This window comes from Vipera berus, assembly GCF_964194415.1.
Source record: "Vipera berus genome assembly, chromosome: Z".
In the NCBI taxonomy this organism is placed as follows: Eukaryota; Metazoa; Chordata; class Lepidosauria; order Squamata; family Viperidae; genus Vipera; species Vipera berus.
Window position 1 is genome coordinate 57840231 of NC_138205.1, and position 15596 is coordinate 57855826.

A 15596-nucleotide genomic window follows, 5' to 3' on the forward strand; every position below is an offset into this window, starting at 1 on the left:
TCTTGGCAGGATTGAGTCGCAGCCTGTTCCTCCCCATCCAAACCTGAACCGCCTCCAGGCAACGGGACATCATGTTGAGGGCATCACTGAGTTGGTTCGGGGTGGAAAGAAAAAGTTGGGTATCATCAGCGTACTGATGATACCCCACCCCGAAACCACGAATGATCTCGCCCAGCGGCTTCATATAGATGTTGAACAGGAGGGGAGAGAGGACCGACCCCTGAGGAACTCCACAAACGAGAGGCCTCGGGGTGGACCTCTGCCCTCCCGTCAACACCGACTGCGAACGGCCCAGGAGGTAGGAGGAGAACCACCGTAAAACAGTGCCCCCCACTCACAACCCCCTGAGACGTCGCAGCAGGATACCATGGTCGATGGTATCAAAAGCCGCTGAGAGATCTAAAAGGACTAGGACAGAGGGACAACCCCTGTCCCGAGCCCGCCAGAGATTTTAATTTAATTTTAATTTATTAATATTTCTATACCGCCCTTCTCCCGAAGGACTCAGGGCGGTGAACAGGGCAAGAATAAAAAACAGAATTACAAAAGTTAAAAAAATAATTAAATAAATGCCCACTAAAAACAATTAATACATAGTTAAAAAGACCCCAATGAAATACAGTAAAAACCCCACCAATCCCCCATTAGGCCAGGCCGGCTTGTTCGAACAAATATGTTTTTAGATCGCGGCGAAAGGAGCGAAGATCGGGCGCCATCCGGAGCTCAACCGGTAACTGATTCCATAGCACAGGGGCGCCCACAGAGAAGGATCTCCCCCTGGGGGCCACCAATCGGCATTCTCTGACCGGTGGCACCCTGAGGAGGCCCTCTCTGTGGGAACGCACAGGGCGGAGGGAAGTTGATGCCGGCAGCAGGTGTTCCCTAAGGTACTCCGGACCCCTGCCATGTAGGGCTTTGAACACCATTACTAGTACCTTGAATCTCACCCGGAAGACAACTGGTAACCAATGCAGCTCACGGAGCAGAGGTGTAACATGGGAGTATCGGGAGACTCCCAACACAACTCTCGCGGCTGCATTCTGTACCAGTTGGAGCCTTCGGGTGGTCCTCAAGGGAAGCCCCATGTAGAGAGCGTTGCAGTAGTCTAGACGAGAGGTCACGAGCGCGTGAGTGACCGTGCATAAATCATCCCGGCTTAGATAGGGCTGCAACTGGCGCACCAGGTGAACCTGGGCGAAAGCCCCCCTAGTCACAGCCACTATGTGATCTTCCAAGGTGAGCTGTGAATCTATGAGGACTCCCAAGTTGCGAGCCCTATCTACAGGGGGTAATAGTTCACCCCCCATAGAAAGAGATGGAATATCCGAATAAACCCGGGATGAAGGTATGCAAAGCCACTCAGTCTTGTCGGGGTTGAGTTGAAGTCTGTTCCTCCCCATCCAGACCCGAACCGCCTCCAGGCAACGGGACATCACGTTGAGAGCATCACTGGGGTGGTTTGGGGTCGAAATAAAAAGCTGGGTATCATCAGTGTACTGATGGTACCCAGCTCCCAAACCACGAATGATCTCACCCAGCGGTTTCATATAGATGTTGAACAGGAGAGGCGAGAGGACCGACCCCTGAGGAACTCCACAAACGAGAGACCTCGCGGTCGACCTCTGCCCTCCTGTCAACACCGACTGCGAACGTCCCTGGAGATAGGAGGAGAACCACTGTAAGACCGTGCCTCCCACTCCCAATCCCCTGAGACGCCGCAGCAAGATACCATGGTCGATGGTATCGAAAGCCGCTGAGAGGTCTAATAGGACTAGAACAGAGGAATGTCCCCTGTCCCGAGCCCTCCAGAGATCATTCACCAGCGCGACCAATGCCGTCTCCGTGCTGTACCCGGGTCTGAAACCCGATTGGTACGGGTCTAGATAATCCGCTTCATCCAGGATCAGAGGGAGCTGATGCGCCACCACACTCTCAACAACCTTCGCAAGGAAGCGAAGGTTGGAGACCGGACGAAAGTTGTTCAATGCAGCTGGGTCCAAGGCAGGCTTCTTGAGGAGAGGCTTCACCACCGCCTCTTTCAAGACGGCAGGGAAGCTACCCTCACTCAAAGAAGCCGATATAACTGCCTGGAACCAGCTGCGTGTCCTCTCCCGGGCTGCATAGACCAGACAGGAAGGGCACGGGTCCAATAAACATGTGGTGGAGCTCAGCCTCCCCATAATCCTGTCCACTTCCTCCAGAGTCACAGAATCAAACTCCTCCCAGGAGTTTGTCCCAAGCCCTCCAGAGATCATTCATCAGCGCGACCAATGCCATCTCCGTGCTGTATCCGGGCCTGAAACCCGATTGGTACGGGTCCAGATAATCAGTTTCCTCCAGGAACAGAGGAAGCTGATGCACTACCACACTCTCAACAACCTTCGCCAAAAAGCGGAGGTTGGAGACCGGACGATAGTTATTCAAAATGGCTGGGTCCAGGGCAGGCTTCTTGAGAAGGGGTCTCACCACCGCCTCCTTCAAGGCGGCAGGAAAGACACCCTCACTCAAAAAAGCAGATATCACTGCCTGGAACCAGCCTCGTGTCTCCTCCCAAGCTGAATAAACCAGCCAGGAGGGGCACGGGTCCAATAAACAGGTGGTAGAGCTCAGCCTCCCCATAATCCTGTCCACCTCGGGAGTCACAGGATCAAACTCAGTCCAGATAATACTACTCTCAAGACCGCTCGATTCCTCCCCGTCAGACTCTGCCCAGTCAGAGTACAAACCGGTCCAAATCTGAGCAATTTTGTCTGCCAGATGCTGGCTAAACTCCTCGGCCCGCCCCTGTAAGGGCTCCTCCCTCACCTCCTGATTAAGGAGGGAACGAGTTACCCTAAACAGGGCGGCCGGGCGATTATCTGCGGACGCGATGAGGGCCGCGAAGTAATTAGACTTCGCCGTCCTCATCGCCGCGAGATAAGACCTAGTAAACGATCTTAGTCGCAGTCGGTCAGATTCAGATAGGCTGGATCTCCAACAGCTCTCCAGACTCCGTCTCTGACACTTCATCTCCCGTAGCTCCACAGAAAACCATGGAGCCCATCGGGATCTGCGCCGGGTCAGGGGTCGCAAGGGTACAACACGGTCAAGTGCCTTGGTGGCGGCCCACTCCCAAGCCTCCACCAAGGCATCGGCCGGGCTGTGAGTGAGGGAGATAGGTGTAGACCCAAGCGCCGTCTGGAACCGTTCTGGATCCATCAGGTGCCTGGGGCGGAACAACCTGGTCGGCTCCGCAGCCCAGCAGCGAGGGGTAGCGTATTGGAAGACCAGCCGTAGGAGGTGATGATCGGACCATGATGGGGACAATATTTGGTGAGCCCCCTCCCAGATCATCAAACCACTGCCCAGATAGGAAAACCACGTCGAGAGTGTGACCCCCTCCATGAGTCGGACCCTGAATTATCTGGGTCAGGTCCATGGCCATCATGGAGGCCATGAACTCCCGAGCTAACTCTGATGACCTGCCCAGGGATGGAAGGTTGAAATCACCCATAAGTCTGGGGAATTCAACCACCAGCCCTGAAAGGGTGTCGAGAAGTCCAGGCAGGGCCGTTGCAACACAGCTGGGCGCCAGGTATGTCAGCAACAAGCCCAACTGAGCCCCAGAGCCACACCTCAGGAGGAGCGACTCACTGCCACCAATCTGTATGACAGTGGTCTCCCGTGGGTATAAGGTCTCCCGTATAACCACCGCCACACCCCTGCCCCTACCCTGAGCCCGCGGCCGGTGTAGCACACAGAAACCTGGAGGGCAGAGCTCAGTCAGAGGGACACCTCCCTCTGAGCCCAACCAGGTTTCCGTAATGCATGCCAGATCCGTGCGTTCCTCCTCGATCAAATCTCAGATGAGGGGAGCTTTGTTCACCATGGAACTGGCATTGAAATACACTAGTCTAAGCTCAGGGACCCGATCTCCCTCACCCCCGGATAAACGGGTATCAACCGGAGGGTTGGAGCACGCTACCGCTTGAAGACAGCGGGGGCGTGATCCCAGATGTTGGTATGGCCCTCCGTGCAGCTGCCTGCTACCATTCCCAATCATCGTGGGGATATGAAACTCCACCCCACAGCCGGAAGAACCAGAGGTCCTCAACCCCAAGCCCGTCTTGCCGGGAACCATCTCCGGCCTGGACTGACAGCCGGTTCATAAAATACCCTTATCCCTCCCACCTCTATCATTCGCCCCCCTCCCTAACCCCCTAAAACAACTGGCTAAAAACATAGTAGGGGCTTTTTAATCTGATTCAGCCAACAGCCCCTATCTATGTATGCCTTCAGCTTACAGCTGGTCACAGTGTGACCACAGTGTGGTCTACAGTTTGATATGAGACTGCAGTCAAATTGAGGGGAGGATACTATTCTGCATTTATATAGAGAGTCCCAGCAGATGCCATGTGAGGTCTGAATCCTATTCAGAACTAAACAACTAAACACTGCTAGTGTGGTACTTCAAAGTCTTTAACATCTTTTTTGTGGGGTCATTTATATGTCTTGCTATGTCTGAGCATTCAGCAACCTATTTGGCTCTCCATTGGGAATCAGTGTTAAAGTTGTTAGACAGATGTTGTGCAAGTACCAGTGGAGGTTTCCTGGACTGGAGGTCTTCTGGCTGATAAATGAGGAAGGTTGGCATTTACCAATAGGAGTGAGTTGTTCATAACTTTTCTGTATTCTGTCACTAGTGCATCTTGGCTTTGTAAAGCTGGCAGTGCTATGTGGTTCGAAACAGGTAGCCAGTAAGACTGAATAGTTTTGTGCTGATATTAGAATATCAATGCAACATACATTGTATAGCTAAAACACTGTAAAAATATGTCTACATATACTTAAATGTTTGCATGCAAATTTTATTGAAATTGAGATTGAAGTTCAGCCCTGGTGGGTCAGAGTTAAAGTGCAATATTGATGGTAAACTCTGCCCACAGCCTAGAGTTCTATCCTGATGGGGCTCAAGGTTGATTCAGCCCTCCGTCCTTCCAGAGTCGGTAAAATGAGGACCTAGATTGTTGGAGGCAATTTGCGAATAATGCTCCTACATTGCAGACCACCCAGAGAGTGCTGTAAAGTGCTGTGGAGCAGTCTATAAGCTTAAAATGCTATGTTGTGCTATTTTTACCATGCAATATTTTCTTAATAATTCTTTCAATAGATTTTGGCATCTAAGAGCGATTCTCATTTGAAACACCTATTGCAACGTGCTCCTGAATATTGTCCAGAATCAATGGTAGGTATGATTGTTCTTTGTTAATATATAATGAATAGAGTCATTGTTAGTATCATTGCTGCTCATGTTTTAATATCAGGTAGAGCTTGTGGTTGCCTTATGACTGAATTATTGGGTGCCTTGGGTCCCAGATTACAGAAATTGAGAGCTCATTTCAGATATCAGATTCCAATGCTGTATGGTCAACAAATGCAGATGGTCTGTGTAAAATAAGACCATTTCTGTCTAAAACATGGTAACAGATAAATATACATAGCTTATGTGCATTACTGAAGCCTGATTGGAAATTAATGGGATGTAGCCCTTTTTGAAATCTGCTATTTTAGATCCTGGAGCAGTCTCGGCACTGGGGAGGAAAGTTAGTTACGATAGTATGCGAATCTCTTGCATTAACTGGGAGAACTGTCCTGGAAATTATCAGTATCTCTGTGTGGAAATGGGACAGAGAGGCAAATGGTGTAATAATTAAACAGCTGGATGGCAGTGGACCTCTCTAAGCTTCTACGCTACATCTCAAGACTAGTATTGGAGTCACTAATGCTTATTCTCTGCAGCCTGGGGGAATAGTTAGTTGCATTTTGCTGATGCTTTTGCTTCCTAGCCTCCATGGCCACCATGGACTTGTCACAGTTATGGCTTTGATTCATATAGAAGGGTATATGCTAAATCTAATCTTCACTTAGTATATTTAATGTGGTCTGAGGTTAGGCAAACTTTATTACAGAGTGACCCTGTATTAGCCAGCAACTGCTGCATATGGGGGGGGGCATTGATGTTATGAAGATCAGACCTTGGGTACAGGGATTGGAATGCAGGATTGGCAGGGAACAGTGAGGTCACCTTCTGGAAGACTGGTCAATCTCCTGTCTCTTCTCACATGATTTTGTACCTATCATTACCCTGATTTATTGCCTTCCCTTTCCCTCACCAGAATATCGCAAACCCCCAACACATGCCTTCCCTTCTCCAGATTGCAATATTTTTTAACCGGGAGAAGGCAGCTGCACTGGGTTTTTGTTCTAACTTATGATAGATAGATAAATAGATAGATAGATAGATAGATAGATAGATAGATAGATAGATAGATAGATAGATAGATAGACAGACAGACAGACAGACAGACAGACAGACAGAACTATCCAACATATCTCCATCCCATGCACATATCCCTACTCAACTTCTTGCTATCACCTAGCAGAGAAAAGAAACATGTTAGGACAAAAACCCAGTGCAGCTTCCCCCCCCCCCCCCCCCGATTTCTCTTCTGGAGAGGAGTAGGTGATCTCTTCCCTATTTAACCTTCCACCAAACTATCCAAATTATTGAGACGCGTGGTTCCCAAATTGTGGGCAGTGGCATCCCATTGAAATCACAGGTGCTTTGGAGATATTTTAAATTTCCAAAGGAAACACAACTGTTATGTATTTTTTCAGCTTAGGGGTGATGTGAAAAAATTATAGAAACACTGCTATGAATTAAGAGAATTGGGGAACTGTTGATCTACAGCAGAGCAAGAAAGATGATAAGGGGTCTGGAGGCTAAACTGCATGATGAATTGTTGCAGGAACTAGGTATGTCTAGTCTAATGAAGAAAAGGATTTAGGGGTGACATATTTGTCTTCCAGTACTTGAGGGGGCTGTCATAGAGAAGAGGGGGGTTGGCCCATATTCCAAACACCTGAGGGCAAGACAAGAATAATGAGCAGAATTTAATTAAAAGGAGATCCAACCTAGAATTAAGAAAAAATTTCTTGACAGAACATTTTATCAATGCAATCCAGAAATTGTGGGTGTTCCTTCATTGGAGGATTTCAAGAAGATATTGGGCAACCATTTATTTGGTGTAGTATAAGGTCTCCTGCTTGACAGCAGGTTGCACTTCCAAAGTCCCTTCCAACTCTCTCATTCTGTGTTCTATATTCTATGTATGTACAACCTTCTTAGTTAGGCTTCAGGGAGGTTATAACCAATTCAGCCTCTAATTTCTGCCATGCTGTATGTGGAAAAAATATGCAGCTTTCCCAAATATGTGAATAGAATTCATGGTCTCCAAGTTTCTAGCTTGATCCTTTAATCACTACTAATTCGTAGACTTTTAAATATGCTAATGTTTCCAATACAAATATTTATCTTGTTTAAATATTTTTAAAAATTACTGCTTTATTACTTAGTAATGATAACATTGTTCTTTGCAGAGAGAGGTTTGGGGCTGTATAAATTCTTCTTTGCCAGGTAAGAGTATTACTATGTATAAACTTAATAGAGTGCTGAACTTCTCATGTTTTAGTCATGAAATTTGTACTTTACTGGTATCTCTTTTTTAAATGAGCAGTTTAATTGTGTAGTAGATACTAAGTAAGTTTTTTGCATAGAATTTAGGATGTGGATCTCAGATATGGTGCCAGTAATCATAACTATGGCTACAGATATATGATTGGTATCCAGTAGCCTCTCTTCCCTTACACGTATTTTGCCTTTCTGTTCCATGGAAAATGTATAGGTCAGTGATGGCGAACCATTTAGAGACCGAGTGCCCAAACTGCAATCCAAAACCCACTTATTTATCGCAAAGTGCCAGGGCCACATCAGCATTGTGGTGCCCTTGGGGGGGCGTGGCCCACTGGGAGGTCCTGGCCTGGGTGGCATAGCTACCTTGATGTTGTTCATGGGGGGGAAGCCTGTGGGGGCAGGGCAGGGTTTGGGGGAGATCCAGGGGGTCTTTGGTGGGTGGGGCAGTGGGCAGGAGGCTTGTCATGCAGACTGAGGCGAGGCAAGGCAGGGGTTAGGTCAGGGGTGCCCTTGCTGTGGGGCAAGGTAAGGCGAGGCAGGGGCTGGGGCAGCTGCTGCCTGACACCATCGGCCCCAGCACAGAGAGGCCAGTGAGTGCATGGGGGCCAACGGTGTCCATCAGCAGCCACAGCCTGCCGGCCCCTTGACAGGTGCACTCTGGGGCTCCGCAGCCCGCTGCCAATACCAGGTCAGCCCTCCAGCAGTGGGTGAAGTAGGGGAGGGGAGAGGCACATGATCCTGACTGCTGGATGCGCCTACTCCGGATGCGCCTACTCTTTGCTTGCGGTTGGAGAGCAGGTTGCTGCTGGTCATCTTCTCGGCCCTTTCACAGATCTTGCCCTTGCCCGCACGTGGAACCTGTTCCCCTCGCACACCCGACGCACCTTGTCCCCTCTTCAGACCAGCACCACTAGCAGCTTGTGCAGGTCCATTAGGCTGCCACTGCCACCCAGAATGCATGGCTGGCTAGCAAGCTTGATTAGAGGTGGTAGAGCACACCCATGGCCAGTAAGCCAAAGACCACTCTTAGCGGGGAAAGCTGGATCTCCATCGGCACCATGGCCCCCCCAGTTCCAGCTAGGATTTCATGACTCCCCCCATCTCTGCTGAGCCTGGGCAGCCATGATGCTGATGGGGATCCAGCTTTCCCTGCCCGGGGTGGCCTTTTGCCTGCTGGCACTGGGCATGATCTATCACCTCTACGCGGGGCTTCCTAGCCAACCGCTTCACCTCCTTTGTGCTGGGCGGGCCTGCAGCTCTGGGTGGCGGCCTAATGGATCTGCATAAGCAGCTGGCGGCCACAGTATGTACTGAGGTGCACAAGGAGAATGCGCTCCACCCGTGGGCCAAGGGCAAGACCCTCAAGGGGACTGAGGAGATGACCAGTGGCGACCAACCAAAAAGAGATGAGATGGAGTAGGTGTGTCTGGTAGATTTGATAATCATTTCCTCAGTGCCTTCATTTAGGTCGTTAAAAAATAGTCTGAACAAACAGGGATCAGAACAGAGCTGTTTTGGTTGTGTGTTTGAGTACTTTCCTAGAGCTGTTTATGGTATTTTTGTGGTGTGGTCATGCGTCCAGTTATATTTAATTCAAATGTTAAGCTAACAGGTCTGTATTTTACAGGTTCTTTCTTCTTCCCTTTTTTAAAGATGGAGGTTTCTTCCGGTCTCATGATATTTCATCAATTTTGAAGTATAAAAACTGTAAACTGTTATAAAATCAAATAGTAGTAGGGTTAAGTAAAAATTAAAATTAAAATATTTCATTAAGTTTCAAGCATTAAATAAAATACTACTAAGATAATGTACTGTGCTAAAAATTAAATTTAACTACTTAAAGAAGCATTTTGTTCCAATGGTTAAGAAACAAGGTGAGATAGAGTTCTATCCTGCCTTTGGCATGAAAGCCAGCTGGGTGACTTTAGATCAGTCACTCTTTCTCAGCCCAACAGAGTTGTTGTGGGGAAAATAGGAGTAGAAAGGAGTAATAGGCATTATGACTGCTTTCAGTTATTTATAAAAATAATAATGACAGGATTAAAAAATGTCTTAAAACATTTAAATCTAAAAATCAAACTGAGTAATTGGAAATTACAGTATGCTACTCCGGCATGAGCCATGTGAAACAGGATTTATTTTTCAATGTCATGATAAGGTTAGGGTGACAAAATTATAGGGAAATACAGAAATGGCGAATTGTTTTATGCAATCCAGTGAATATTGTGAAAATAAAGAATTGCAAATTTCTCTTTACAAAGAGAAGAGGAAGCTAGGCTTGTAGTTTCAACTTGTGTGGCATTGTGCAGCCCAAATTTTCCTGCAAAAAGATCTGTCTAGTACACGGATGTCAAACTTGCAGCGTCACGTGACGTGTTACGACGTATCGCGACTTTTGCATTGCCGGAGCTGGGGTGAGCGCGGCTTCCGCATGATGCAACTGGCCCATGGCTGGCAGTTTGACACCCCTGGTCTAGTACCTTCCATAATTAGAGGCCGGTGTGAAAAGTGAGTGTGAACAAAGGCCTTTTCAGAAGGATTGAGAAATTAGGCACTTTCTTTTTTTTATTAAAGAGTTTTACAAATACATTTTAAACATAAAAACCCATCCCTCCCTCTCCCTCCCCCCCGACTTCCCAGAGCAAATACAGGGTATTAACCCTAACAATCTTAAACTATAATATGCTAACTAGCTATAATAACACTTTAAGTCCTATTGCACTTTAACTCTCCTTAAAAATAACTAAATAATAACAAATCTTTTAAATCTAATACTTATTCAAATGCTAAATGAAACTTTTTAGTCCCATATTTATTCTGGATATAATCAATCCATCTTCTCCATTCCAAAATATATCTTTGTTGCGAATGATCTTTCAAATATGCTGAGATTTTTGCCATTTCTGCCAGGTTCAAAACTTTTAAAGTCCATTCTTCTATAGTAGGCAAATCCTCCTTCTTCCTGTACTGCACTACCAAAAGTCTTGCTGCCGTTATTAAATTCAACATCAATTTAGTTTCTATAGCAGTAGAGTCTATAGTAATACCCAGCAAAAATAATTGTGGAGAAAACTTTATCTTTTTCTTAAATATCTTCTGCATATTCCACCAAATTTTAATCCAAAAAGCTTTTACTTTTTTACAAGTCCACCATATATGATAATACGTTGCATCATCACAACCACACCTCCAGCATTTAGGCTGATAATTTGGATACCTAGATGCCAATTTCTTAGGATCTAAATGCCATCTATAAAACATCTTATAAAAATTCTCTTTTAAATTTTGTGTCTGTGTAAATTTTACATTTCTGACCCAGATTGTTTCCCAAGTATTCATTGTTATTGGTTCTTGAATATTCTGGGCCCATTTTATCATACAATCTTTAACAAGTTCCATTTCTGAATCTAATTCTATCAATGCATTATATATCCTTCTTATATGTGCAGGACTTTGATCTCTAATTTGTTTAACCAAATTTTCATCTACTATAGAAATACCAATTTTCTGATCCTGTTTCCATCTAGCTTGTAACTGCCCATACTGGAACCAAGTTTGTACTATCTTTTCTTCTTTTAAAATATTAAATGGCTTTAATTGCCACACATTTCTTTCCAATCTAAGAATTTCTTTATATGTAGTCACATCATGCTTAAATCCCACATTTATATTTTCTATCGCATGTTTAGGTATTGCCCAAATTGGAATTTTAAAATTCAAGTTATAACGATATTTTTTTCCAAACTCGCAACAGGGCATATCTTAATATATGTGTCTTAAAAACATCCACTTTTTTATCATACAATAAATAAGCATGCCAACCATATAACAAATCATATCCTTCAGTATTCAGTAATCTCCCTTGTGTTAAATTAAACCAATTACTAATTGATGATAATGCCGCAGCCTCATAGTATAATTTAAAATTGGGCGTTTTAAGACCACCTCTTTCACGTACATCTTGCATTATCTTAAGTTTAACTCTCGGTCTCTTCCCTGCCCAAACAAATTTATTAATACCTCTCTGCCATTCCTCCAAATTTGAATCTTTTTTTAAGTATAGGTATCATTTGAAACAAAAATAAAAATTTAGGTAAAACATTCATTTTCACAGCTGCAAATCTTCCCAATAAGGACAATTGTAATTTTTTCCAATTATCTAATTCTTTTTGTATTTTTAACCATAACAATTCATAATTATTTTTATATAATTTCGCATTTGAAACTGAAAGATAAACCCCCAAGTATTTGATCTTCTTGACTATTTCAAATCCCGTTAGTTTTCCTAAAGCTTCCTTTTGTTCTTTAGTCATATTTTTAGACAATATTTTAGTTTTTTGCCTATTTACCTTAAATCCAGAAACTTGTCCATATTGTAAAATTATTTCCATTAAATCTATAACCGATTGAGTTGGTTGAGTTAATGTAATTACCAAGTCATCCGCAAATGCTTTCAGTCTATAATCTTGATCTTTAATTTTAATTCCCTTTATTTTCTCTGAATCACGTATCTTGATCAACAATATTTCCAATGTTAAAACAAACAATAATGGCGACAGCGGACAACCCTGTCTTGTTCCCTTTTCAATTTTACAAGCTTCTGTTAAACTACCATTAATTATTATTTGAGCTGTTTGTTTTTGATATATTGCCCTAATAGGTTGTAAAAACCTATTACCAAACTTCATCTTCTCCAAAACTTTAAATAAAAATTGCCAATTCAATTGATCAAAATCGTTTTCGGCATCCAAAAAGATCAACGCTGCAGGGACTTGATTATTTCTTTCCAAAAATTCTAATAAATTTACAATATGTCTCACATTATTTTTCATTTGTCTACCACTTATAAATCCTGTTTGATCACTCTGAATCATTTGCTGCGTAACCTTTATTAATCTATTTGCTAAAATCTTTGCAAATATTTTATAATCATTATTTAAAAGAGATATAGGCCTATAATGTTTAAGTTGAACAAGATCTTGATCTTTCTTAGGCACTTTCAAACCCATATACAAAGAATGCCTCCTGAAATTATTTTGGCAATAATATATTAGATGTGTAGTGCAATGTTTTGTAAAGTGTTACCTTTCAAGTTGTTTGATAATTATAGAATATAGCTTTAAAATATGCACAATGATTTCATAATGTTTTTTTTTTCTTCAAAGGTGTTTTGAAAAAATCTGATGGTTGGGTTGGCTTGGGCTGCTGTGAATTAGCCATTGCTGTAGAATGTCGACAAGCATGTAAACAAGTAAGTGTTTGTTGGATTCTTTTTGGGGGGGATGTGTATGTGGTGCTAATATAAGCAAAAAAAGCAAAATTTAACAGCACAGACTTGCCTTCTGAAACATTTCTGTTCTTCTATTTCTCCATGTTTTCTGCTACAAATTGTTTTGAGCAAAGAACATTACAATATGTAAGTACCTTTCACAAGATGGCTTTTTTCAGTGGATGTGTTCTTACAAAAGCAGTAAGCTACAAAAAGGGGTTAAGAGGAAGGGATGTCCCACCTTCTTACTAGAAACTAGATCATACATGGCTTATTAAGCAGAACTAGAGAATTACCTATGGCTTAACATGTTGGTTAGGGACGCGGTGGCTCAGTGGGTTAGGACGCTGAGCTTGTCGATCAGAAGGTCGGCAGTTTGGCGGGTCGAATCCCGAGTGCCGCGTAACAGAGTGAGCGCCTGTTACTCGTCCCAGCTTCTGCCAACCTAGCAGTTCGAAAGCACGTAAAAATGCAAGTAGAAAAATAGGGACCACTGCGGTGGGAAGGTAACAGCGTTGCGTGCGCCTTTGGCGTCTAGTCATGCCGGCCACATGACCACGGAGATGTCCTTGGACAAGCGCTGGCTCTTCGGCTTTGAAACGGAGATGAGCACCGGTCCCTAGAGTCGGAAACGACTAGCACGCATGTGCGGGGGAACCTTTACCTTTACTAACATGTTGGTTGGATCAGACATGAGGTTTGGAGTGGAGGACCTCTGTTGTTCCTTCCAACCCAATTCTATTCTGTTTTTCTGTTATTCTTTCTATGATCATGTGTATCCATCCTATCAAGCCCAAGAAAAGTCTGTAATAGTATAGGATATCTTGCTAGACGGGATTGAACTAGAAGACCCCCAAGATGACTTCCAACTTCATTATTTTGTGTTCCATGTTCTATATAATCTGTACTTTGAGTGATTTCTATGGAAATTTGAAATAAAACCTACAAAAATATTGTTTTCAGATTCTGCTTCTGCAAATAAAAAAAATAGCAATTGTTCAAAATTTCCACAACACTTTAGCTTTTTCATTTTCAGTTATTTTATTCTGTGGTGCCATTAATTCTTGCTTGCAGGTAGCGGTATTTCTTGCAGATACTCTAGAGCAGGGCTTTTCAATTGGTGGTACATGTACCACTGGTGATACATTGGCACCTGGCAGGTGGTACATGGCCCTGCCTAGCCTAGACAAGTGTAGCAGGGGGAGGGAATGAGCTAAAGCAGTGCAGCACAGGACTTGCCATGACAAAGTCATCAGGAGCTGCAGGGCTGCTGGGGCAAGACAAAGGCCCCAGGATTGGCACTTCCGGCTCACCTGGAAGATAAAGTAGGAGGGGGGCGGAGACTGGAGAGGCTATAAAACGAGGCAGTTTTGGCGGGAGAGGGAAAAAAAACATGCAGCCTTGGTAGGAGTCAGCTGGAGCTACACCAAAGAGAAAAGAAGAAGGATGGAAAGAGAGAGGAGAAGATATAAAACAGGCTGGCCGGGAGCTGATCTACAACTTCATGGCAGCCATCCGTGCCGGGTGCTGGGCGCCGTACCATGTGGCAACGAAAAACAGGCGAGAAACACAGCTGGGGAGGTGTCACCCTCCACGAGGAATGAAGAAAGGCAGCACGAGCAATTAGCCCTTGCCCACTTCACACACCTGCCTCTGTGGGCTCCGGGGGAGGGGACACTGAATGGAATGAGAGTCCACATTACCTGCACAATGCCACCCAGGCCCCAGCGTACCCACTTTCGGCAAGCAGGAGCGCACTGTCCTCAATGTCCAGAAAGGCTGGGCCGAGTGAGGTGAAGCTCTTGAGAAGCTGAACCTGCCTGGCATGCACACAGGAGGCTGCGAGCGTGCAGAAGGGACACACTCAGAATGCAGTCAGCCTGTGGGGCAAAATGGTCACCCAGGATGCCAGGCCCTGTGCTTACTGCCTCCTATGTGCACACCCAGCTTCACCTTGCCCGGCCCAGCCTCTCTGCCTGCTGGGCGATGTTCCGCAGGTAATGTGGACTCTCACTCCACTTGTGGCATCCCCTCCCCAGAGCCCATAGAGCCAGGTGTGTGAAGTGGGCGAGGACCAATTGTTGGTCTCCTTCAGGAGATGGTGCCTTTCTTCATTCTTTGTGGAGTATGACACCTCTCCAGCTGTGTTTCTTGCTTGTTTTTCTCCTTCCCTCATCACAAATATCTTTTTACCACTCTGCTCTTAAGGCTGTATGGCTCATGTCTAGGAGTTTACAGTGGCCTTTCAAGCTATGGCCACTGGCAGCATGGCCACTAGCTGCGCTGGCAACCTCTCCCCCTCCCTTTGTCCCTTCCTGGGCACAGAGGGAGGGAGGGAGGAAAGGGAAGGAAGGAAGGAAGGAAGGAAGGAAGGAAGGAAGGAAGGAAGGAAGGAAGGAAATGAGAAAGAATGAGAATGAGAATGAGGGAGGCAGGGAAAGAGGGAGGAAAATAGGAAGGAAGGAAGGAGATGGGAATGAGAAGGAGGGAGGCAGGGAAGGAGGGAGGGAAATGGAAAGGAAGGGAAGAAAGGAAGGAGGTGGGAATGAGAAACGGAAAGAGGGAGGGAGGATAACTGAATGGAAGGAGATGGGAATGGGAAGGAAGGAGGATAGGGTGGGAGGGAGGGAAAGAAAGAAGGAAGAAGGGGAGGGAGGGAAATTGGAATGAGACAAAGGGTGGGTCTGAGGGAAGTCTTTCCTTAGCACATGGCCACCAGCAGCCCTGCTGCCCTTTCACCATCCCCTTGACCCCTTCTCCTGGCCTATCCTGATCGTCTCCCATCCTATCGCTAAAGATGCTTTGGTTACAAAG

General features: G+C 45.3%; 1 protein-coding gene across 1 annotated transcript in view; it reads left to right on the forward strand.

Moving 5' to 3' along the window:
* RECK (reversion inducing cysteine rich protein with kazal motifs) overlaps positions 1-15596 on the forward strand; it is a 283835-nt gene that overhangs the window by 56842 nt on the left and 211397 nt on the right. Inside the window, exons 3-5 of the mRNA XM_081343248.1 lie at positions 5150-5224; positions 7420-7456; positions 12679-12764. Of these exons, the coding sequence (XP_081199374.1) occupies positions 5150-5224; positions 7420-7456; positions 12679-12764 (198 nt within the window). The remainder of the gene's footprint in view (positions 1-5149; positions 5225-7419; positions 7457-12678; positions 12765-15596) is intronic.